A 26,375-nucleotide genomic window follows, 5' to 3' on the forward strand; every position below is an offset into this window, starting at 1 on the left:
CCTTCCCCACCCCACAATTACCTGTTTCTGCTCCTTCCCACATCCACACTGCTGCTTCTCACACTCCCAGCTTAATACTTCGATAGCATTTTCTGCTCTGATTCTTGCTGAAGTAATGGGCATGCTAAAAAGCCTTCATTAGAAATGACATTTAAGCTCGTAAAGAATTAAAGTATTTCAGTTGTGTTTAACAATATACTTGGAAGATTTTTACAGAGTAAGGGCCAAAGCACAAGTGTTTCATCTAAGGTCTATGGCTGGTAATTTCTAAATTAATGGTAGGCCTTTCACCAGTGGTAAATTAATGTCCTTCTCTACCAGATAAGTGCTTCTCTGAGCACTGCCTTTTTAGAGCACCCCTAAGCTTTAAGGTGAGAACTGCCCTGTTTCATCCCTGCCTTTTTCTGACCCCCAGGAGTCAGCAGCCAGAAGGCTTCTGTGAGCTTCCAAGTGAGGACAGGCAGTAAGGTTCCTCCAAAGACCATCAGCTGGTTGAGGAAGCACGGTCACCACCTCTGCCCCAGGAGAGAACCCACCTACTGAAGAGATGGTTGTTACAAGTTTACTTACAGAAGGTTTTGGAGCAGGTGATTTGTTGCTCTCTGGGGTCTTGGTTAACCACTCGTTGATACGACTGGAGACACCAACCTTCAGTCCAGCAGTTTCCTGCAAAATAATAAAATCTAATCAGACGACTTTCAGAATAGCTTTTGCTATGTTTCCCATGGTTTAGATTTAAAAACAAAGCCAAGCCTGAGTTTAATATAGATGTCCTCACTGAGACTATGGCTAGCTAAGAGTCATCCTGTGTGTTCTGACGATATTGTCCCTATGAACTACATGGTACTACTACCCTCTAATTTTCAACAATGGTAAACATGGGCTGACAAAATCATTTCCACTTTAGTGCTAACCCAGGAGTAAATGTTAGACATACACCTGCTGTTTCTGCCATAACCCCAAACTCCAAGGAGAAAAAATCTTTAGCCTAAAAGAAGAAGAGACATCAGTCTAAGTCTCCATTTTTGTTTTGTTAAACTAATTTTTTTCAAAAAAGCATATAATAGAGGATTTAAGTAGCCTAAAATTTAAATCATTAAAATAAATCTTTAAAAAGTTAGAACAAATTACTGAAATTTCATGGCTATCTGTAATAAACCCCTTCAATCCATGGCTCATTTATTTAGCTATGATGAATGCTCATCAGCTCACATCAATTTATAGAAAGGAAATGTTGCCTTAAGGATTTACATAGAAAAGATAAAGGTCTCACAAATGCTTCTATGCATTATCTATAAAACATCATCATTATCTTGCCTATTTAACCCTTCTCTGCCTCCCAAAAGAATCTTTCCCAACACAAAGAATTTCTTTGTACTCTGCTTGAACTACCCAGATATATTGTCTAAGATATCTGATGTGGTTCTGGAATGTCTCATAACTTAGCTCAGTAGGTCACTAAATTCTTCCGTTTTACTCAATATTGCAGCCACACAATTTTGTGGGTTTCTAAGGACCTCAGGATCCTTTGGGATATTCTTCACCGGTGATGTCAACAGGAGCAGCCAGGCGTACTCATGGGAACATGAATGGCAAGGTCAGGTCCATAACATAATTCTTTATAATCACTATGTAAAATTAAACACATACCTTATTTGGTGTTCCTGTCCCAGAGGGTGATGAAAAAACATTTCCTTTCTCCCACATGCTCTTGATATTACGGACACCCTCGGCTGGAACAGGAAGGTCGGAGGCTGCTGGCTTAGCTGGTCTTGCAGCCTTTGTGCCCTGCAGAAGAATTGAGGCCAGTTGGCGTTTGCCATTAAGAGCTGCAGTTGCAGGGTGGTTTGACTCTGGGGCAGTGCTGGGGAATGCAGCAGCTGTAAGGGGTTCTAGCGATGATCGTGCAAAGAGAGAAAGGAGTACCCAGCTCAAGAGATGCCACCAAGACTCTTGCCCTTTTGATTTGCAGTTGCACCGTTGACACAACTGGCTATGAAAACCAAAGTCACTTAGATTTTTGCATTTGTTACATTTGTAAAGCTCATGGCAAACCACAGCTCTGCACACAACTGCTCCAAGGCTTTCATTTGTCCTCTTTCAAGTCTCAGCACCTGCATCCTGTAAGCACGGCTCTCTCAGGGACACAGCTAAGGAAATCCTTATGCAGAGGCAGGGGAGAAAGGCTGCTCTGACATTCAGCATCAGATTCTGCTCCATCTGTCCCAGACAACTTAACCTCACAACTCGGGATTCTAGGGGTAAATTTCAGCAATTATGGTATATTGGGAATGAGGTGGTATTTTAAAGAGTGGAGGACTGAGGGTTTTTTAGCAGTGTGTCTTTTGCATGGTTACCAAAAACACTGGACCAAACTCCTCCTGTTCCTTCTTTTCAAAATTCTTGTACGTGTTACATAACAGATTTGAGAAGAAAAAGAACCTGTATGAGCTGAGGCTTTGCTTCTCTAGTTGCAAAGCAAGTCAGATTTGACAACTTTTGGAAAAATCAGAAACTCAGCAAAGGAATAATTTCAGCTGTGAAGCTGCACTGCCTGCCCCTTGCTGTAGAGCTCTGCTTTTTAATATCTAAACAGAGCATAAAGACTCAGGACCTTAGCACAGCCCTACTGAAAATACTGGAGAATCTAATATAAGCTGGTGGGTGGGCTGGTCCAGTGTTTATGGGTTGACAAACCCTGACTTCACTATTACATAAATTTCTTATGACAGACGGAGCTGTAGCTCCAACCCATTCACTCTCTTTAAGGAGTTTAACATCAAACCCCAGAGCCAAATTAAAGCCCTTGGTCACTCTAGGGTGGTTATGTCTCCTCCAAGGTGCAGAGTGAAGTGCGAGCACAGAAGCTGTAAGCTCCTACTTCGATGATATGGGGGCTACTGCGTGCCATGCTGACGTTCATTTCTAATGGAGGGGTTTGAGCTACCTTCAGCTTGACATGGGTGCTGGAGGCAAGCCTGAGCTTTCAGCACTGTCATGCATGTGCTTTTTTCGTCAGGAACTGACACACAATATAAAACTCTCCAGCACTGATTGGCTTCCTAGCAGAAAGGTTAAATGGACAGCAGTCACAGAAAAAAAGCCTTTGTTAATTGATCCTTAATTACTAAAGTTTCCTTTAAGTTAAAGGATAATAAAGCATAACCAATTAATACCTTAATGGAATACCATGCTTAGACTCTATATGTGAACAAGAGGAGAAAAAAAATTCAGCAGGGAATGAAGAAGTGTTAAATCTTAATCACAGCTATCAAGATAATACCCCATTTTATACTATTGTATTCCCGTGACACTTACTAACCCAGTCTAGCTGGCCTGCTATATTAGCCAGTAGCTTTCACATTGCCTGTACTCACTGATTTATAAAAACAGCTAAAAAAAACCCCAAAACTAAAGAAAAAACCTAAACACCTATTTTTCCTTGGACTATGAAAAGAAAAAGCCCTCAATTCTGGCTTCAAGGCACATTATTAACCACTACTTGTCAAAATCACCTGGGGTCAAATTCTGCATTTTACTTTAATTCTGTTTTTCCTTTGTCACTACTTAACTGCCTAGTTCACTGAACTGTCTGTCTTTGCCAAGGAATTTCACTCTGAAGCGGCAGCCAGCAACACAGGCCCAGATCCTTGCTCTCCTAAATAAGCTGCTAAGTCAGCTTTGCTCAGGGTGACTCTCAGCTCTCTGCTGATAGTACTCTCATCAGCCAAGAGGAGGATGCAACTGTCACCCAAGAAATGCTGAGTCCTTCAAGAGCTACTCCAAGCTTACAAAGCAGAGTAAATTGTAGCATAAAAGGGAAGACACGAATCTGAGGGTTTTTTAGATATATACCTAGATGTTGGTTATAGGTGTGCCTTGAGCATTTTGTTCTTGAAGTAGCATTCAAAAAGAGTTTGTGACCAAAAATCCCTGCAATTCTTGAACAGTAAAACATAGACTGATTAAAGTCCCAAAAGCCACTAGTAACTAGAGCGATCGTGACCTGGAATTAACTTACCTCAATTGCACTGGTGTATTGCTCAAGTCTACTGTCAATCTTTGAGACAACTGCTGTCGTGTGGGCGGGTTTCATACCACTGTAGGAAGTAGAAAAAAGAGAGAAAGAAATTATTATTCCCTCCAATTAAACACTGCTGTTTTCACTGAACCCACTGTTTTATTGCTTTACCTCTTCTGAGCGGATTTGTTCAAAAATTCTGCTCGCTCCTCTATCTAGAAAAGAGAGAAATAAGACCTATAAGTTTAAAGTTAATAAAAAAGCAGCCTGTACAAGGCCAGGCTAAAGTGTCATTTTACATGTCAAAAGGTCAATCTGAAAGAGATGCCTTCCAACAGAAATCACCACAGACACACACACAGGTTTTATAGTTAGGAGCCCATTATGCTACAGATTCATAAGGGCAGATATATTTTCTGCATTAATGTTTGCATTCTGCATATTTCTTCAGTGCTTCATTTGTAACAAGAGAATAAACCACCAATACAGAAAGGAGAAAAGGGAAGAAGTTTATCTTATGCAAGGGGTTGATATTCACAAAATCTATGTCAGATTTCCTCATATCTCCCACATAAGAGCAAGTATGTATCTCTTGAGACAGACAGCAAATCTAATGAAGTTTTTCTGAGTTGAGACATCAGACTAGGCCAGGTTTGGAGCTCAGCCACGTACCCGATCTCATGCGTGTTTTTGCAGGACACCGATAATTTGAGCTCAAAAAAACCCAATCAGACTATACTCTGCTCATGTTCAGCAAGGTCATTGCTGAGTCAATATCTACCAGCTGTTATTATACAAACTGGTATCTTACCTATCATCATTATTTTCTACTCTGGGTGCAGGAAAATATTGTAATGTTTCCAGGGAAAAAGAATCATGAAGATCTCATAAGACTTATGCCAAATCTCTCAATAATTTGAAAACAAAAAGACTCCATCCCTGAATAAAGTTTTTAAACATTTCACGACAGGGGGGGTCTATTTGCACTCTGCGTCAAGAAATACTTTAATCAACTTCCTCACGTCTCTTCCACATTGCATTGTTCCACTTCTCGTCCCAGGCTCTACAGTTTCACTTAAGAGTAAAATGTACACAAGCAGCTCCAGGGGATAGAAATGGCTATTAATCAGCCTGGCTGGATTCCTGTGGGTTCCCCGGTCTCAGTATGGGTTGTTCATTTTCAAGTATTTAACAGTGATTGCTGGCCTTCAAAATAAGGCAATGAAAGCCGGTCCTTTAAAAGATTCTCCTGGGTATAGCATCCAGGCTATACCAGAATACTAAATCCCACAGCAATCCCATCAAAGCGCATGCATGTTGTATTTCTCAGTGCAGAATTTGCCAAACAAGCTCGCTGGAGGAACTCCAGCTAGCATCAATCCAGCTCAAAGGCACTGCTAAAAAAAAAAAAAATAGATACAATTTACAGAGTAATTTACATTAACAGTTTTAGTTGCCAATCTATGATCTAAATCGAGTCCTGGGTGGAAAGGCGGGCGCTGCTGGGCCGGGTACCCGCTGTCCCACCGCAGGGCTGCCACAAGGCGGCAGCAATAGACCAGGCAGGAGCTGAAGCGCCCCGCCCACCCCCGCGGCTCTCCCTCCGCCGGCCCTGACAGCTTACAACTTCGCTGCACCCAGGGGAAATACGGTCGGCATTGCCATAAAACGAGCAAGTAAATTGTTTGATGAGAAGTGACTAAACAGATCTACGATGGTAACTTAAAATATGTCACCTCTCCTCAATCATGGTACAGTAAGGAAAAGTTTCCCACTACGCTGATTTCTGGGTCGCAACCAGCAATGCACCAAAATGATGAGTTACACCAGCAAGAGACACTGATTTCTCCCATGCTCTGCATAAACGGGTAATTCCCCGACTGCATCAATCGGTGAAACCCTGGCGGGCAGCAAGGACGAACAACATGGACTATCTCAAAGAACCAGGACTCAACCTAACCATCTAATCATTCATTTACAGCATCTTCTAGTTCAGATGAACTAAGATTCCACTTGAAATCTTACAGAAGGGACAGATCTTAAAAGATGCTACCAGTAGACTCTTTATAGTCTTCCTGTGTCCGGGAAGGAAAGATGTTTCTACACAGCAGGAAAACATGGCAGCAGCAGTCACTGGTGTAAGAGGGGGATAGGCTGGGGAGAAGACGGACATGTATTCTTGGGGCTGTAGTAAAAAGACACGGGGTCATTCTTTACCTGCTGGAAACAGCAGTTCTCAGAGCACCCGCTGTGGTATCAGGAATAAGTCGGGGATTGTTCAGACCAGGAGAGTGAGGAGGCAAACCGGAAAATAAGTTAAACAGGAAAGCAGAGTTAAGAAGCGACCCTTAGAGCTGAACATGGTCCTCTTCCCGAGGAAGCAGGTGCCTTGTGTGGATGGATAACACATTTTCTGCACATTTATATGAGAATTTGTTCTAGAGCATCTTCCTCAAAACAGCATGCGTGGAAGAGAAGCATACATTGGATACACTTGGAGCAAACACACCTGTATGTGCACATATATTCAACATATAGGTCAAATACATTTAAACTGCACAGCAACATCTAAAGGTCATTTATCCACTGCACACCACACAAACTCCATGCAAAGAATTTAAAATGTTTGGCACATACAGTAAACAGTATTACAAAATAGATCTGTAAGAAAAATAGGCAAAGCAAGGTGGTTAGCACAAAATGCAAGATATTTCCTCAATTTGAGACCAGGAAATAAGAATAATCTTTTTGCTGCATTCATTTTAACAGGATCTTGTTAAATAGCTTGGACTATGTTTTGTCACCATGGAATACTTTCCAAAGCCTCTGACACAGAACACACGTGTACTCTGAAAAGTCGACCTGCCAGCCTCAAATTATGACCAGAGAGAAAGAACACAGACTCTCAGGCTGCATCTCTCCCACTTAACCTCAGTTGCCTGCAAGTTAAGCATTTAGTCAAAATTACTCATTTTGGTTCCCTCTATAGTCAGTGGAGAGGCAGAGGACTTCACCTCACCCTAGGAAAGGTGGGATACCTTGTCCACTGAGCGTGGCTCTCGCTCTCTCTATTAACTACCAAAAAAGCTGAGATTAGACAACAAAATGCTTAGATGGACACATACCCTTCTGCTGATAAAGTCAGGTGAAATGAAACCAATGGACATAAATCAAAACCATGGGGAGTCTCACACCTGATTAGGTGGTCAGCACATACAAGTGGCAAGGAATAAATTAAACAAGATGTTATACAGAGATATATGTATACATTTATCCACATTCAATATTGTATAGACATGTTTTGTTCACCGATTGTGCAAGAAATGTCTTGCCTATTAAAAATGCAGTTAAAGTGTGGGTGTCAAAGTGCATTGTCTTCCATCTGTAGATTCTCCAAGAACAGGAACAGAATGGAGGAGGAATGAGTTAACACACAATTTGAGCCAATGACTTGAGAAACAAAAAACACCTAGATATTCCCAGTAAAACTTGTTTCATACAAAAGTATTAAATGGTTTTTAGGAATTTTAAACTGTGTATTAGATATTATGTGACTGAAAGCGTTGTAAACCTATATATAGAAAAACTCTTCTCAAAAAATGGGTCAAGAAGGAAGGGTAATAAGAAATGCATGCAGAAAACAAATCCTTGTATTATAATTTTGCTTCATATCAAACAGGTGGAAGAACCTAGTGGAAATCCATTTTGAGTGGTAGTCCCTGGGAGTAAAGTGGTTTCTCCTTATCCTCCCTGAGTGGCTCACGTGTTCTTTTGCTTCATTAAGCACAGTTAGGCTTTTTCCTGCTGTCAGCAGCATCTGCACAGAGTGCACCAATTTACTCCAGTCTACCTGCCAGACTAGAGTTCTGCCATCAGCATCAAAGATGAGGGAAAAACAAATGTCACGAATCCTGTTCCTACCACTCTATCTTCCCTCTGCTGCAAGAGTAGGTCATCTAGGAAGAACCAATTGTGTGGCGTCTAATTCTTTCCAGTCACTGCTGCAGCTGTCAGGTATTGAGAGCAATAATGAGATAGGACAAGACAGGTCTTTAAGGAAAGAAACAAACAAACAAACAAAACCAAAAAAAACTCAAGCCCTGAAAAGTCCTATCTTCTGGCTTAACTGTCAGCATTGCCTTGCAGAGAGTGCAGGCTGCCATATCAGCCTATGTTTCTGAGAAGACATTTTCTGCAAAGACAAGAGATACCCCAGGCTCCCAGATTCCTGCCATTGCTTCCTCCCCCAATGCCTAACAGCTTTTGCATTTCTGTAGTGATGGAGCTCACCCCCAAGAGGAGACTTCATATTGAAATACCCCGTTCTCTCCTAATTAACCTAGAGCATACTTATGCAAGAAGTCAATAACAGTCCTTCCCAAAGAAAACATGAGGAATGAACTTGTCTAAAAAGGAAAATGAACAAAGATTATGCAGGAAATCTCATTCTTCTACTGCAGCAACATTTGTGTGAACTAAACTAGGGAAAGCATGAGCTAGAGCGGGATGGGAGAGCAGCAGAGGTTGTTCCAGTCTTTGTTCTTAATAAAAAAAAAAAAATACAAAACAAGAAAGAGGGCAGAGGCTGAACAGAGGTTTGGTACTGCTGCTATTGCCCACAGGGACTCCACCAGTCCTGAGAAATCCAAGCTGCTTCTGTCTCTGAGCTAGTGATGAACTTGGCCTGTATTTACTTTGCATCCTTCCTCTTCACTGTCCCCTCGGAAAGGATCAGCCCTGGTGCTGTCACTGGGAGGACTCCATGCTGCAGTAGTTGTTCTGATGAAGTAGTGTCTCAGGTTTCAGGGAAATACTGTATTTAACAGTTAAAACAAGAGGAGTTGTCAACACTGTAGGCTGTGATATATTAGAGGCCAGACTAGATAATCACAGTAGTTCTTTCTAAATATAAGCATGTATGTATATTATGTCTGTATTTGTACATACATTTACATATGTGCATCCCTGAGCCATGTAGTACATGGAGATGAGTTGCACGTCTTGGTCTCTCAATTCTGAGTCTGCATGTCATGCTAGTCCATGCCCTGCCTGATGGATAAATGCAGTGTCCATAAGATGGTAATATGCCACACTCCCTTTCAGTTTATCTCCCTTCTTTCCTTTGTTCTTGTAGTTCACTTGGTAAACAGCATGCCCTATTTTCCTCATCTAAGTCATTCCCAGGAACTTCTTTTTCTTCCCCCAAAACTATCACATCAGGAATGACAAGGAAGGAGAAAAAGATGCTTTGCCAGATTGTAATCTAGGAGAAGTCGGAATGTGCATGTATCATACAGTATTTTAATAGTGAGCCTCTCTTTTTTCATTATTAATTCCAACCGCCCACCCACAATTGTCCATTTAGGGTTCTCGCATGACTCATGACACATCTAACCAGATGATACATTAATCAAGGGAGAAAATACGTGCCAGATGCTTTACAAGTCAAAAGATAACTTGGGCAGTGCATAACAGGCAATGAGAAAGCTGTGTACCAACCAGGTTAGACCAGCCTGAGAAGTCTGTCCAAATGAAAGGTAAGAAAATATAGTGTCTTCTAAAAACTGGAGTTTGACACCAAATTTGACATCAGGTTATTAAAATTGGATTGTTCTCCCCTCAGCTATTGACCACAGAAGGCCAAGAAATAGTTTAGGGTGTGAAGTTCAGAACAGCATTACATATCTACTCTGGCCACCCACAGACACCGGACCGAAATATGTACAGTATCACCAATTTCTCAGAGAGAGAAACAGAGAAAGAGAAAAAAATGTGTACAGAATTGCATATATCAGTTTTTGTAACAAACAACTTGTACCTAACAAGACATAAAAACCAGCAGCAGTTATCATCATTAAAAAATTGGACCTTAGACGCCTAACGACATTTGGAAAATTCCAGCTTTCCTCTAAAAATACACTTAGTAGAATAGCGTAGCATTAGTCCAAAAGTTCTCTGAAAGCTATTAACCTCCTGCCAAATCCTGTGTTTTTTCCCACTCTCCCCAATATTATGATGTATATCTTTCTATTATGTGTTTTCAAGTATAATTTCCTCTCTTCTGAGTCATCTGTGAACTAAAGCTCCAAATGTGTGTCATAAAAGGCATCCCAATAAACAGGAAAAAGAAAAAGAAGCCCTCCCAGGAGGGCTGAGAAGAAGCTGTACATTTATAGTGTCTATTATTGACATAGTCTTTTGCAACCGAAATGGCAAGACCAGGTTTATCTAATAGGAGCAAGTCGCAAAGCTTGGCAATCTTCGTTTACAGCTGTATCCATTCTGTCCTTGCATTTCAGGTTCAGATGTGTCCGAGAAGTCAAAGGCAAGTCCAGTCAAAAGTGTTTGGATACTGTATTTGCTAGAACTAGACCCAAAACAGTATAGGGCTGAAGCTCCAGATCTGTTCAAAGCATAGCTCTCTGTGAGCGGAAATGTAATTTTGACCAAATGCAGTTTGTCACTTAACAAATACAGTTCTTAATCCCATGGAAATCCACTTCATGGTCCAATAAACTCCTACCTGATAACCTCCTGCCTGGTTCTTTTCTCTTCTAGTGTCCACTAAGGGGCTTTTTTTGACAAAAATTTTGGATTCTTAAATGACTAATGACACAAAATGAGAAAAGGAAAAGATAGTTGAAAACAATTAATAGATCTGTAGCTTGAGCTGAGAAAGCAACTGGACTGCATACCAAAACAAAGTTCCCAATAATTTCAGTGGGCCAGGATTCCTCTTCCATGCTGAAAGGCCATTTAATTGATTTATCTGACTTCCAGTGTAATAGAGGCCACAGAAGACCACTTAGAAATTCCTGCAGCAACAGAATGTGTTTTTTTTTCCCCATTATGTAAGAAAATTAAATCCAGCCCAGTACTTCTAGATGTTATTTTTAGGGGGATTAGACATAAGCTAGAACTCCCATATGGAGCAGTTTCAATTAATGATGATTAGGCTGAATATGCTCAAAGACAAAGTAATCTGGCAAGGAAGAAAGTAATTGTGGATGTGGAAGGAGAGAGAGAACATTTGTGATCTTTATCTACTCTAGTTCACAAAGCACTCCTATAATAAACTAACATTGAAAATCAACACAGTAATACAGCTCTAGGTTTCCAAAATAATTTTGTTTTGAAGGTGAAGATCCTTTTTGGACATTTTTCATCAACAAGAACAGGTAACTCCCGGTCTAGACTCTATTTTTAGAAAAGATCTCTAATTTTCAAACATGCCAATGAATGAAGTCTTTCAGCTAAAGTTCTCAGGCTAAGGCCTACTTCAGAGGATTGTCCCAGGTCTGATTTCAAGTATTTCCACACTGCTTTGGTGTTTGGCTGTTGGTTTGGATTGCAACCCTCATTACTTTTTATGTACTATATAAATGTTAGTGGGGAGGTTACCTTGAGAGATGAACCTTTAGGACTGAAACATTTAAATGGCTTCTTGTCTTCAGATACGCCATCTTCTGGCATCTTTTGACGTTTCTCAGCAGCTTCAGCCCTTCTCCTTTCAATTTCTTCCTTCATCCTCCTCTTTTCCTCCTTAAAAAAATATGAATGGTCACTTATTCTTTCAGAAACTACATCACCATTACAGGGCTTTGCAGTCTTGCAAATATTTACCAAATTTTCTAAGAACAGATTTTCCTGCCAGTCAAAAAAGTTCAGTGACCTATCTGAAATCTAGCAACGTATTGCTGCTAATCCATTACAGCGTTAAGGAAGCAGGGAAGACAGCTAGTCTGTGCTGCTTTAGTGTCTCCTCCCAGTGAGGTCACCAGATTTATTGCTGTATAGCGCCACTTAAAGAGAGAAAAAAAGCACATTTATAAAAATACTAAAATTCAGTTTCTCTGTATCCTCACGTATGATCTTTGTACTGTTATTCTGTCAATCTACTCTGGCACTTGTTGTGCCAAGGTTAATACTTCACAAAGAAAAATCAATAGGTGCCCAGAAAAGTGAAGATTAAATGCTTACAGTTTTCCTTCTAAAGAGGTAACATGAGTTTTTACTTCATAAGCCGTAAGTCAAACCAGAAGCCCTCAAAGCACAACCATTGTAAACACTGGTCAGCAGGGTCTGACCAGCAAGGTATTGACAATCTCAGCATCTATCGAGTTCTTCTGTAAAGAGCTTAGTATATTAAAGCAACTGGCATTCAGCTGCCAGACACTATTATTATTCATCTACCATCTGTTTTCCAAACAACTAAGATTCCTAAATGATGCACCAGAGATTTGGAAATCCTATTTATAGAGTCCCTTGGCAGAGAAAGTACAAGCAAACAGATGTGCTTGGGTACTTAATATTTAAATAGACAACAATATCTTCCTAATGAGATCTAGCCCATTGTAACGATATATAACATCATCTGCAGCAGATGAATTTTGACATGCACTTTATAATTCGATTACTGCAATGTCAAAAAGACACCCTGAATAAATTAAGAACTCTGTGGCTATAACACTGCCCCCAACATTTGTGTCCCCAAGAAGATAAGAAATTTGCAACTATTGCAGATGAAATCCCGACTTGTGAAGACATTCATTAGAGCCCTGTCTTTCCTGAGGCTAGAGCTGTAACATTTCTTTCTACCCTGGATGACTGCATGTTTTAGCTCAGGTCATCACTACAGCATCTATGTGATGTGATCACTTGATATCAAATACAGCATACTTGCAGTTAAATCTGAAGGTCAGAAAATGGGATGATTTTAATGCTGGGTAGTATATTTTAAATCGAGGTCTGTTGCAACAGACCATCTCCTGACAGACGCTAAGAAACAGCGATGGCCAGAAGAGCATACAACCCAGAGGGTCCAGACAAAGGATGCAATTTGAAGCGAAGTCACAGCAGCAATTTCCCACACAGCAACATCAGATCCAAGAAGGAGAAGCACACTTTGGCCTGTATGCTTGGGTTTGGTCTTGCCTTCCTTGTTGCATGCTCCTTCCTCACCTGTGAGCCAATCTTCCATGGCCTCATTTCTGCCCTTTTCTTAAATACAGACCCATCAACCTCCAGCCCCACCAATTTCTTTGCCTCAAAGTGTCTGTGCAGACACTGCTGTAAAGAGTTATCAACTAGTGCAAGGCCAATGGAAGTAAAGTAGTAACAACAAGGGAACAAAATCAGAGTCCAGTACTTCATATTTTACACTTGCCTCCTCTCTGGCTTTTCTCTCAGCCTCCTCTTGCTTCTTCTTCTGCTCCTCTTCCTCCAGGATTTTCCGGCGCTCCTCCCGCCTTTTCTTCAGTTCGTCCAGCTCTGCTGCCGCCTCCTGCTGCTTCTCCTTCAGCTTCTCAAACTCCTCATTCTCACCTCGACGACGACGCTGATCTTCTAGCCGCTTTCCAGCCTCAAACTGAGACCCTGGCTTCGCTTCTTCGGCATTTGCAGTCCCTTTCAAATTGGAGCGGCTGGGAAAGAAATGAAAGGGAAGGTGATGCACGATGGGTTTTCCCTTCCTGGCCAGAGCCACCCGCTGCCATGTTCTCACCAGCAACATCAGAGTCTGGCACTCAAAGATACTGCTTTTTGCTCCTTGCAAACTACGACGGGCCCGAAACATTTTCGTCAGGAGTTAGTAGGCTGGGAGACTACAAGGAGCACCTCTCCCATCCACAGCCAATGAGGAAAGAGTCCCTCGCGTGCTTGTGTGCTCAGGAGCTGCACCACCCTGCCTGAGAACTCAGGCCACCTCCATTTTTAAGGGAATTCAGTAACTGAGCTTGAAATATTTAACATCTCCTGTAACTTCAGCAAGAGGTATCATATCTCATCACCACCTCTATGGTATACAGTAAACTGTTAGTTTCACACCTTTGCTCTACAGTTTGTGTACAGAGGAAACACTTCCAAAAACATATTGTACTTCATACAGAAAACAAAGCAATGGAAAGCCATAACTAATTCATCTATGTTGATTTTAAATGAGATAAATATACATATAAAAAACTAATAGCAAAAATATTATGCTATGTTCAGTGTAATAAAAGATGCACTAATCCTTTGCTTTCAAAGGCGAGTATTTTTTATAAACCCTCTAGAAAAAGACAAGTATCTTTGGGGACAGAATAAATTACTTGACTCGGGAAAACAGAAGGAGACAAGAAAGGGGAGAGAATCTTACCGCTTACACTGTTTTAAAACCTAAAGATGTTCCTATTTCATCTGTAACACCTATCACTTGAGTTCTCCCAGCCTGTACGAACAGAAAGGTTCATCAGATCTTTTACTGACATTTTCCAGGGAAAGTATGACTTTTTAAGCCTGAAATACCTCTGATTCAGTTTGCAGAGGTACTGAGAACCCAAGATGTTCCACAAGCCTCTAATAAGGCACTAAGTATTTCTAAGGATCCAGTGCATCTATCCTGCACAGGCCATGAGAAATTCCTGGCTATTTTAAGGCTTTCCTGCTTCATTGCAAGGTTGTAGCTTCTATAGCAAACATCCCAGGAACCTCACTTTTTTTTTTTTTTTTTTTCCCCCTCTTGCTCTCTGAAGTCTGTGTTGCCAACCCACCCAGACCAGCAAGGTTCGGGCCCAAAGAAGATGCAAGAGGTCACTTCTGGTAGACATAATGATATCCCTGGCAAGGGCAAATACTCACCCCTCAGAATTAAGAGAACTAAGAACATAATATTTGCCAAGATTCTCTTAATAAATAGCCACTCTGTTTTATATCAGCACAGACGAAAGGCTAGTCCTCAGTGACTTCGGTGCAGATAGCCTCAATGAAATTAACAGCTACTCTCAGCTTTCAACTGATGAAAGCCAAAGGTAGAATGTAGCCTTAACATTTTTGTTTGGAGACCTCAGGTGACTATTTTGTCCTCCTTACAAAGAAGGTCATTTGAAGTTTCTAGCTTATTTAATTCTCATGCAGCTTACAGGACTTCTCCTACTAGTTCTGCATAATCCAAAATAGCAAACAATAAACTGGCAGTAATTCCCCTTATTTTCCTCCACCTCCCAAACTCCTCTGTTTTCAACAGATTCTGGGAATCTCTGTTCCCTACTGTCGACATTGGGAAATTAGTATTGAGATGCTGGGTGGAGGAAGAGTTTCATAAGCACCTCTTTGGTGCTAAGAAATGGAGTTGGTTGCCAGCTTTCAGACAAGGAGGAAAAGGAAAGAAGTGGTTTGTGGGAGCCAAAAATGTCAGAACAATGTGAAAAAACATGTTACATCATATTTAGGACTTTTGCAGTCCTGTATGAGAATAGGGAGGAAGGCAGGTGGGAGGGGAGATGGGAAGGGGAAGCCATAAAATGGGGTTTTATTCTGTATTTCTTTTACTGACTGACGTAGACAAACAAGACACAGATAGGACTTTTCTTTAGTCTCCACTACCCTATTTTATTCTCAATCCTCACCACTGAGAGTCAGCCAAGTTACGTGCTTCCTAACTAGTATCTGATATTTCTTGTAAAAACAAGAAGAAAGATAGTTCCAAACAAAGCCCACCACTGTGAGGGCAGCTCCTTAGAAAATACGCCAGGAGCCTTAATTCATACCTAACAACCCAATGAACACTAGAGCCTCTGCTGAAGTTGCCAACCCAAGTCTTCCACTCAAGCTGATAAAAGGCTATTAAACACGCTTCTTCTCACATTTGGGGAATAGTAGAAGAATAGCAGAAAAAGAAAAAAGGAGTGGAAACTCAAATCTACAATGTTGCCACTAAGGCCTGTCTCCCACAGGAAGTAAAGCAAATGAAAACACAACAAAAATATTTTTAGAAAACCATTCTCATGTTATTGATGATGTGAACCAAGTCATGAAGCAGGATGGTTCTGAGCAAGGCCAATTTCCTGCTATTCCATCTCCATCTCTGTCTGTCTTTTGGCCTTAGGTCAGGGTGTCTCCGGGGACTTTTGAACTGCATTTTATTTTGAGAAAGTTTGTTTTTCCCGGAAGAATCACGAGCGGAATGCTGAGATACAACAGAAATCCCATCTGCCATGCACAGATTTCTAAAAGTACCTGGAGAACTTAACATTTTCTTTGCCTATGTCAATGTAAAAGAGGGAGAGAGGTGCAGAAGGAAAACAAATTTAGATTTCTAACCTATTCATTCCTGTTTTTCTGATAAAAGGAAGAACAACTGCTCTGCTTTATATATCCCCTCCTTTTAGCAGGCAGAACCCTTTTTTAATAAACTTTTCACTAGAAATTTGTTACCTTCATTGAATTTCCCAATATAGCCATAAGGCAAATATTTCCTTGAAAAGAAGAATAAAAATCAAACTGTGATAGGGCTTATAAAAAGACAAAAAATAGAACATTTTGTCTAGGAGAGGTTTTCACCTAACTGAAATATCATTTTTCTGGAGAAGCCATTAATTTCAAGGTTTGCCTTGAAATCAAGAGAGAAGCTCTTTGAAGAGTTACCAGCTGGATTGTGCTCCATACAGATACGCAGAGTCTGATTAAAAGCAGGTGGGTAATTGGAAATAGGTTACATCAGTAAAGGTTGAGATCTGACTTCAAAAATCAGACAACACAAAATCTGGGATGTGGTGATTACTGGCCTCTGTACAGATATTAGAAATAAATGTCCTTCAAGGAAGGAAAACCCCAGCAGAGCAAAAATAAGCCACTCCTCTTTACTGAGAGAGCAAGACTATTATTTACATCTGCTGTCTGTACTTCATTTTGTTACTGCAACAATGTGGGGGCAGTTCATTAGAAAATAGGCCAGGAGCCCTAATTCATACCTGCAACCCAATGAATGCTAGAGCCTCTGCCAACGTTGCCAACCGAAGTCTTCTACTCAGCTGCTACAGGGCTATTAAAGAGAGACCCAGAGACAGCCCTCTGCTCTGCTATAACATAAACAAGTCCAATGCTCACTTAGAACTTACCCAAAAGCACTCTCAGTAGATTTAAGTTTTGGGGCAGTGAGTTCACGTTCTCCGTTCTGTGCCTTTTGTTCAGGAACTCCCTTCTTACGATCCCAGATACTTTTCATTTCCTCTTTGGGTGCTTTTCCTTTATCCTTGTCATCTTTTACCTGCTCAGAAGATACAGTAAATCACAGAACAAAAAAAAAAAAAAAAAAAAAAAAAAAAAAAGTCACAATGAGGCATTCTAAATAACAGCAGAGGAACACAGATTCCTTGGTATTAATGATTAACTAAGCAACTGCCTTCAAAATGGTTATGTGCTTCATGGCAGAAGTAGTCTGTAAAGCTCTAAACTGTGACCAACTGCCACTCTGCTGAAAACATCTTGAACAACATTATCAGTCTGCTGTGAAAGTTTGTTGTGGCCATGAGACTACAGTACCACATTTCTTCATTCTGCAACTGCATGCCACTGAGGCACCCCAATTCTCTTCCCTCCCGCTGCAGCATCATTCACCTGTTGTCTATTAAGATTCTGGGCTGCAAATTCTTTGGGACTAGACTCGTTGATACATTCTTGCTACAAGGTTTAGGGCATTGGAGCAATAAAAATAACACATAACTGTCACTGATTGTCAAGTTTGCTCAACAAAGTTCACGCTCTTTCCAGTGTCATAGCAGAGGGATACTTCTGTATTGCAAGAATAATGGCCAAAACACAAAAATATCTTTGTATCAGAGTAAAACTTACTCTGACAAAAAGCACAGTCCTACCAGTGGCTAGTCATGGATAGTGTCATCAGACATGAATATTTAATCCTATGAAGAAGCAAGTGTTCTCTCCAGAAACACTAGAGCAAAAATTCCTTCTATCCTTACAAAGCTTTGTCTGTAATTCTTAATAGTGATCAAGTATATTTAGTGCATGGATTTCACTCTCCAGTATTCCTTCAGAGCTATCAGCTTGAAGTATTTATCAATATCACAGATGGCCTGATCCCAGCATGCTGAGCCATGGTTAGATGCTGATAAAAGGAGAAGGATATGGACTGATTTAAGTTCTTTATCCTCAGGTAGAATTATTCCAACTCAGTTAGTTAGACTACCAGCCTAAATAAACTTTCAACAGCAGCAGATGAAACATTTACCTCCAAATTTTTTATTTTTTTTTTTTTTTTTTCCCAGCTCTACCACGTTGGAGGAAGATTCTAGCTGGCAAACAAGAAATACCTTCTGTGAAAAATTCATTTGAAGACCTTTAGAAAAAAAAATACTTTTGTCCCTTGGAAGCCTGTTGCCATCCCATTTGCTAACTAGAAAGAAAAAGAACTGCCATAACAGTCCTGTCTGCAACACAACTGCTTTTATGGTATTCCAAGCTGCACCTTGAAATAAAAAACTAATACATACACCCCTCCCCAAATCAAATCAAATTTCTATCCTTCCTCATCAAAGAAGAGCTTCCGGAGATGGAATATTACCAATAAAGGATGAGTTCAGAATCTTCAAAATCAAGATCCTCCTAAGGCATTGTACTGAGCTGCTGAGTGAAGTCCCAAAGTCTGCCTCTGACTACCTGAGGCCAGTTTGCTCACACACAGAAACTCATACGATGGACAAGGCCAAGGTGGCACATACTACAAGTGAGTACTGGGTGGTTAAACTACTTGAGCAAATTTTCCACTGGTGAGGGATGTTGAGAGACATTCACTCTGTCCTGAGAGCAGGCAGCGGCAGTGCAGACTTTCCCCACCCTCTCCTGCCAACGGGCTTTAGCCACGACCTGGCAGAAGCACCCTGACGGACAAGAGGGGAGTTCAGTTTCCATGACCGTGCATTTTTTGGCCATGATGCTGTGACTGCTAGCAAACAAGGCCATTATTGCTAGCAGCCTCAAGGAATCATTTTCTGTTTTCTAGGAGCTGGACTGAGACAAACAGGGCTATTCATTGACCCTAATGAATGCCATCAGACAATAACATCTTTTGGGTGCTCCCAAATCTGGGCAAGATTGCAGCTAGCGATCATGTTCACAGCAAAAATCTCTGCTGCCTGCTAGCAATCTCCTAACCCTTCAGTCCCAGTCAGGGTGATACTGAAACCGGCGATGTTGATTGTTGCAAGATTTCACATGCCAGGATGTCTGTGTTGGGATTTTGAGAGCATAGGATTTCCTTTGCTGAGATTTTCATCAAGACCTTTCTAAGTCTCATTAAAAAGCCAATACTTCCAGCTGCCTGATGTTTTGAAGTCCACTGGGGAGGTTCATATCTCTTACATCTTAATTGAAATTGCTGAGAAAACTAATATTAAAATAATATAGTTTAAAAATTAATAGGTTAGAAAATAGCATTTCAGAAGCCAGTAGGACTTATGATAATGTGTCTGCACTTGAGAAAACCATTAATACAGCTTGGCCTCTTTATTCAAAAAGATGATAAACCAAGATATTACAGAAACATTTCACAGCTTTTGGGCCCAATCCTTCTATTAATCTAAATGCCAAAACAGAGATTGATTAGCACAGAAGCAGAAACCATTATATCTTATTCCAAAGGCAGGCAAGAGAGAAAGTACTTTCCCTTTTCTCAGTGCTTCCCTAAATTACTGGTTAATTCAGCTTCTGCTGAATTCAGTAAAAAGGACTACACTGACTCCAGTTGGAGTAGACAGGTGGTATTACCTGAACTGAAAACAGTTCACATGCTCTCACAAATCTTGACCATCAAGTCAAGATAGAACATGACCAAAAGCATGTTTAGCTAATTTCCAGCTTTATTTATTTCTATTTTAATCTTTCTCTACACTGCTTCTTTCCTGTTAGGGTGTTATGCTAATATTTGAGATGTCTAAATCTAGACTCTGAACACCTTCAGACCACAGTGAATCAGTTACTGAGGTTGAGGCCATTTGGCAAATTTGATTCCTTATTTGGGCTCAATTACTTGGTGACTTAAGAGCTGTGGGCATCTGGGTCTAGGGCTTCCATTTAGAGCCAGCTACCATACCCAAATACCATGAGAAAAGCAACTGTTGCAGCATGTCTAGCCAAACTGGAAGCAGGAAATACCAGGAGTCTCACATCATGAGAAAGCTTGTTCTTATGAATTTTCCAGGCCACTTTTGAGAACCAAAAATTGTGGGGCACTTCAGAGAAGGAGACAGATTTTGCTTGCTAATTTGATCACAACCTGAACTTTGAGGGCCAGATTTTGGTAACATTAAGAAAAGACATGTGCTTGTGTTGCACAACTGCAAAAGCAAAATCTGATCATGTATTATGTATTCCTTCAGGCTCTTGTTCATCATATACTGCCATCCTCTTAACTGCATGTATAGTTCAGAAAAAGGCCTCATTGAAGTTGTATGTCCTTGAAGGGGGGAAAGGAGTGGAGATTGGAGCCTAATCTTGACTTGGAGCCTGAGATTGTCAATTTTTCTTCATAAGCCAAGTAGTAACAACTGAGATTTTCAAACCTGAGCAAAACACTTTGAATGCTCAGCTTGATAGACCTGCAAAAGATTTACCTTTCAGTGGATGGGTATTCAGCATTGCACTAAAAGTGGGACTCTCTTAAATTGTCCCAGCTTGAGCATCCAAAAATGGAAGCAATAAAATCGCAAGTCACTTTTAAAAGTCTTACCAATTTCCTAGAATAATCTAGCCCTGTGGCTATGGTTTAAAGGCAGGATGAGAGCTCCAGTGAGAGTTGACTGAGCTCCACACAAACACTAGCAGGACGACTGTGTCTCAAGTCCCCCCCCCCCAAATCAATATTTGTGGTCAGTTACATCCTCCTTTTTACATTTACTTGTAATATTCAAAGATTGTGTGCAACAGTGAATATTACAAGCTGATTCTGTCTTATAAAAACTCTTAATATAATCCATCCCTTATTTTTTGTGCAGCTCTTTCCTCTGCTTTTGCAATTGGGTTAATTTAGAGTAGAGTGATTAGTTTTTCTAGTGCACTATTCTGAAGCATCTCCATTAGGACTCATTTAACTCTTCCCCTTTCTAGAGTAACTTATTCTAGTATTGCCAATCTCTCTCCCCATTCACTAGGAATCTTCCTTCTAACCATCTTCATCACTTCATTTTGCCTTTCCAATCTCACGTGTACTTTTCTCAAAATATGATACCTTGGATGATCAAGCCAGGCAACTGGACATAAAACCTTGTAACATGATTTGCCTCCATCACTTTCTGAGGGTGAGCTAATCATCTAAAGCATGTTCCGAATTAATCCAACAGCTAAGGACCCTGGACCGGACCCTCTACAACCTTCAATGCTCCCAATCAGCTGGACAGGCAGCAAGCTGCCTATTACTATGATCTCTGTTCTGTTGCTCCCTTTAAGCCACACAGACCTGGCCAAACCCAAATGGGTCCAAATCTCCAAGGCCCTGACCAGTCTCGATGCCTGAGTGGAATCAGGGGGTATTTTGATACCTGCTGCACTGAATCAAAAGCACAGTTGCTACACAACATTGAATTGGCTCCCTGTGTCCAGGTGTAACCTGAAGAGTAAATGGTCCCCAAATCTTATTTACTTACCATACAGTAAAACACCATGGCACCAGCTCCTGTGTTTACAGTGGAAATGCAATGCAGTAAATTTTGTAGATTTTCTCTTTAAAACAAAAAAAGAATCTTGGGTATTCATGGTTTATATCATGCTGTGTTGCAGTTTGGGGGAAAATCATTAGTTAAGGCAGTCAGGTGGCCAAAGGGCCTGGATTATTATTATTATGATTGTAACAGTAAGTCTCAGACATAGGGAAAAAGTTCACAGTAAAGTGGGAGGAAACCAGGGAAGGGTGATTAGTTGATCCAGTCCTGAAAAATTCATCCCTAGGGTGCAAACCATCCTTGCATTACTGCCCGAACCGAGTTTCCTGAAATATTTGTTCTAAGACAAAGAGGACTTGGTTCTAAACCCCCGAAAGACCAAAATACTTAAGCATTTACTTCATTTTAAGCACATAAGTAGCTTCATCCCTATTTATTTCTGCAGGATTACCCATGTTCTTGAAGTGAAGCACATACTTAAGTACTTTGCTGAACAAGCAACTTTCAGTTATATGCCTCTTATTTACTTTCTTATCTCGAATTTCCCTACAACATCTAAATCAATGGTTTACAAGTTACCTGATCTTTTTTGGAGGTAGGTCGGAGCTTCTCATCTGGTAACTTTTCCTTTTTAGCTTCCACTTTAACCTCTTTTTCTTCCCCCTTTGTTTTTGGGTTTTTAATAGTTTTTTTTAATATGAAACCATCACATCTGTTTGCACTTTTGTATCTCCACACTGTGTTCATGTATCAATCCTGTGTGCAGCCACATCTCCATCATATGCTGCTGTGTCCACATCTCCGTGTGCAGTTGTGCTCCCTCCACCCTCTCCAAATGCTCCCATTCCCCCATCTGGGCCTTTCTCCCTTGCGTGGCATCATGCTCACATGTCCCAGCAGAGAGCCCTCTCTCGTGATTGCATTTAACACACACGTTCCTCACACAGTTTACCAGGTGCTCATAATATTTTGTGCCAAGATGTGTCTGCCTCCACCTCATGTGTTACTGCATTAGGCCAGTTTATAGCAGCTGAGAAAAAAGGCAGCAAAACACATGCAGAGGTCTGAACATGCAAGGTTTTCTTTGAACGATGGAGTGAGGTCAGGCATGCTGTGCACTGTATTATTGGTAAGCAGAAGTAAGGAACTTTATTTTTAAAAAGACAGAGCAAGGGAGAGAGCACAAGTATTAGTCATTTCAGTGCAGGAATAGATCTGTGAGGAAATTCCAATTCATTTTTCTTTTCTTGCATTACATTTCTCACAAACCACAGGTGTCTTATTTTGGTGCAAAATGTTTACTGTACCTGTTTTCTTAGGAAAGCTGCTTGAGGTTTCTCCTCTTGTACTTTCTTCTCTTTTACCTGTTTATCTTCTATTTTCTTTTCTTCCATCTTTTGTTTTTCCTTTTTTTTCTCTGCTTCTAGCTTAGCCTTTTCTTCAGCTGCCCTCTTTTCCTCTTCTGCCTTAGCCCTCGCTCTTTCCTCAGCTGCCCTCTTTTCCTCCTCTGCTTTCTGTTTTTCCTCAGCTGCCCTCTTTTCCTCCTCTGCTTTCTGTTTTTCCTCAGCTGCCCTCTTTTCCTCCTCTGCTTTCTGTTTTTCCTCAGCTGCCCTCTTTTCCTCCTCTGCTTTCTGTTTTTCCTCAGCTGCCCTCTTTTCCTCCTCTGCTTTCTGTTTTTCCTCAGCTGCCTGCTTTTCTTCCTCTGCTTTTAACCTCTCCCTTTCTTCTGCCTCAAGTTTCTCCTTTTCTTCTGCTTTCTTCCTTTCTTCCTCAGCTTTTTCCTCATCCCTAAGCTTCTCTTTATCTACAGCATTGGTTATACTCTGCTCCCCTTCTGGCACAGCATTTGTATCATTCTCTGCTTTGTGTTCCTCTGCATTTATAGCTAGATTTTTTGTTTCTGCTACCTCTTCTTTATCTGTGGATTTTTCTGCCGTCACATCTACCTGATTTTCCTCTACGGGGACCTCCTTCGGTTTCTCCTCCTGTACCTCCTCCTTGTCTTTTTCTTCTTTTTTTTCCTCCTCTTCTCCATCTTCCCTCCAGTTGTTCCTTTGGTATGATTTGGTAACCGTTTCAGTTTCCTCGATCTCATAGCGTCCTCGGCGTGTTTCAGCCTTTTCCTCTTTCCCCGTGGTCTCGTTTTCTTCCACATTGTTTACTTCTCTCCTGCTGGGCAGCGACAAGCTTCCATCTGTGATCGTGGGGTCAAATTCCTTTTGACGTTCCAGGGCTTCCTGTAGACGTTTTTGGCGTCTCTCCTCCCGTCTTGCCAGTCTCTCCAACAATGCAGCTTCATCATCTGTTCCCCCTGTGGTTGTAGTACGCTTGGTTTCATCTTCTGCCACGCTACATAAAAGTGACAATTTTGCATTAAAAAAAAAAAATAAAATCTTTCTAACAACATATGCACTTAATTGGTTCTAGAAGAAAAGCTTGCTGCAACATCATCCCATGGTTTGAAAACACAACAGGTTGCATACTTCAAAATTTAGCAAATGGTTATGGGGATTAATTTTGGCCTTTCTGCTTGTATAAGAATATGGTGTTTCACAATGTCAGAGCCTGGAAAAGTTCCCTTCTAGGTGAGCTCCAACAGCCGCTAAATTCCCCAGGAATCTCACTGACCTCAGTAGGCCCTGAAATGGTCCCTGACACTTGGAGCAGCTGAAACATGAACAACCCTGAAAAATTCATCCTCTCCCTCTGCACTGTGCAGCAGAATATTTGGAAGACCTTAGCTTGTTTTAAGGCTCACTTCAGCTTGGCCTGAGGCGTACATGTCTTATGCGCAGTCTTCCCACCAGGCAAAATTTTTGAAGATGCTACACAAGCAAGATACTTTCTGACTTCAGTGAACTTCTCTAGCAACAAGAAGCTACTCCTGTTCAGCAACAACATCCATAGATACAGTCCGTAATGGGATAGTCTGGCAATTAAGGGTGCAGTGAGGTTGTGATTGTCTGTACAGGGACAATAATCTGTTAGGAAGTGGAGTGAGCAGAGCACCAATTTAAGACATGCTGTTCAACACCTGTAGGTATCAGGAATGGATCTTGCTCTCAGTCCCTGAAGGGTTTTTGCCACCTTCAAAATTCAGCTGTTTAATTCTCCTGTGTGCAGGTTTCTTCCCTCTTTTTAGCTTTTTTTTCCTCTATTGTGGAAAAATATTATAATCTACAATCAGAAACATTGCTGTTTTCTTATCTATATCCATTCTCTTTGTCTTTAATAGAATGCTACTTGTGATTAATATCTATTAGTGTGATATCACAATGTTTATTTCTGGTCTCTTCTGTCAATTGTGTTATGGTTACTGGAAATCTGGATATATTATTTGTGATTACATGAAACTGAATAAATGATGGACCGACTGGAAAGCCAGCTCTGCCCACTCAGCTTGTGACAAGTGGCACCTCACTCCATAAACTTTTCTGCTGCTCATAGCTGTATGACTCTGACAATGCCAGATGAGGGCTGAGGCCTAGCACTCACACTCAGCACCTTGCAGGCATGTTTCAGCTGCAACTTGGCCCCATGACACCATGGTCCCTATAAGCAGGACAAAAGATTTGGAGGTTTGTGAGGCCAGAGGCAGTCATGCCTGAGGGAATCTGACAGCAGGATTCATCAGAGGTATTTCCTTCCATGAGCCCCAGCTGAGTTACCCCATAGACAGCCCTGAGGACACCCTGGGAATGGGTCATGAGCATGGCCTCAAGCCCAGCTTCAGTGATGCTCACACCCCACTGTGTAGACACAGCCAGTGGTGCTCCTCACAGTGTTAGGTCCTCTTCAGAGCAAGGATGGCCAAACATGGTGCTTAAAATTTAAGTAGCAAAACAGATCTCTTCAAGATACTTTTCTACTCTGAACAAAAATTACTGTTAACTCGTCAGTAAACATTATCAGACCTTTACCTGTTTTGGGCATTAACTTCTGATTTCTCCGTTACTTCTCCTGATAGATCTCCTTCTTCCTTTTGCCGCAGCCTCTCCTGTCGAGCCCGTCGGCGACGTTCTCTGGCGGCTTCTTCCTCATCGTCATCATTTCTCTGGTAGGACAGCCTGCAACAGAGTATTAGGGATATGGAAAAAAAGGGGCTGTAGCATATAGGACACTGTGACTGAAAAATTACAAAAAGCAGCTGATCAGAGCACAGTAGCATGGCTGTAGTGGCTGCTCCATATGCTGTTTAGAAAATAAGCTGTCAAGTTGAGATGCATAGTTTCAAAGCTTGGTTTTGTTTTCTTTTTCAGAAATGAACTTGACAAAATAGTCATAGTATAGGCAGCAGCCACACCACACTGTCAGTTTGCTCCTAGAAAATACCAAGACCATAAAAGCCCAGCTCCGTAGCTGAGCAAACATCCTGCTAGACAGCACCATGATCCTGCCAGAATGCACACAACAGCATTTGAACAGACTATTGCTCAAGCCCACGTAACTGAAACTGGACTTAGCCAAGCAGCTTTTCATTAGCCTCCTCTAAATATAACATGCTTAAAATGGTGACAGTATTCTAAAATTGAAGGACTAGAAAGCAAGGAGACACAAGCATGACAACAGCTCTCAGTGCTCGGTTCTGAGTGCCAAACATCTGACACCTACAAAATTTTTGTGAGCCCAGAGCCCTGCCAGGCCAAATCATCCAAGATCGACGCTATGATGAAAGCTTACAGCTGAGAACCCATTGTGTTCATCTAACCCAACAGATGATTACATTTAGTTTCATCCTACTTGAAAAGGAAAGCAAGACATTACAATCCTAATAATCCTGCAGCCCATTCAAATCTTTGCTGAGGTACATTATTACTGTGTGAGATAAGGGAAAGGCCTGCATTCCTCTTGTCTTTTTGTGCAGGGAAAGTGAAATATGAAGCTAACATGTGCCAGACCCAGTCAGGACATTCATTTACTTTGCT

The 26,375-nt window shown here is 41.2% G+C and overlaps 1 protein-coding gene across 9 annotated transcripts in view; it reads right to left on the bottom strand.

Annotated features, from left to right (window-relative positions):
• CALD1 (caldesmon 1) overlaps positions 1-26,375 on the bottom strand; it is a 248,553-nt gene that overhangs the window by 5,779 nt on the left and 216,399 nt on the right. For 6 of the 9 annotated variants that reach the window (XM_082311259.1, XM_082311261.1, XM_082311257.1 and 3 more), the window contains 10 exons: positions 25,371-25,517; positions 22,758-23,799; positions 22,030-22,113; positions 16,897-17,045; positions 13,188-13,443; positions 11,423-11,563; positions 4,193-4,236; positions 4,022-4,100; positions 1,651-1,788; positions 571-666 (listed from right to left, as the gene is read on the bottom strand). In XM_082311259.1, coding sequence (XP_082167385.1) covers positions 571-666; positions 1,651-1,788; positions 4,022-4,100; positions 4,193-4,236; positions 11,423-11,563; positions 13,188-13,443; positions 16,897-17,045; positions 22,030-22,113; positions 22,758-23,799; positions 25,371-25,517 — 2,176 coding nt within the window. The remainder of the gene's footprint in view (positions 1-570; positions 667-1,650; positions 1,789-4,021; positions 4,101-4,192; positions 4,237-11,422; positions 11,564-13,187; positions 13,444-16,896; positions 17,046-22,029; positions 22,114-22,757; positions 23,800-25,370; positions 25,518-26,375) is intronic. The other 3 variants (XM_082311265.1, XM_082311264.1, XM_082311263.1) reach the window with 2 other exon arrangements.

Source organism: Platalea leucorodia (assembly GCF_965183815.1).
Source record: "Platalea leucorodia genome assembly, chromosome: 4".
Classification (NCBI taxonomy): domain Eukaryota; kingdom Metazoa; phylum Chordata; class Aves; order Pelecaniformes; family Threskiornithidae; genus Platalea; species Platalea leucorodia.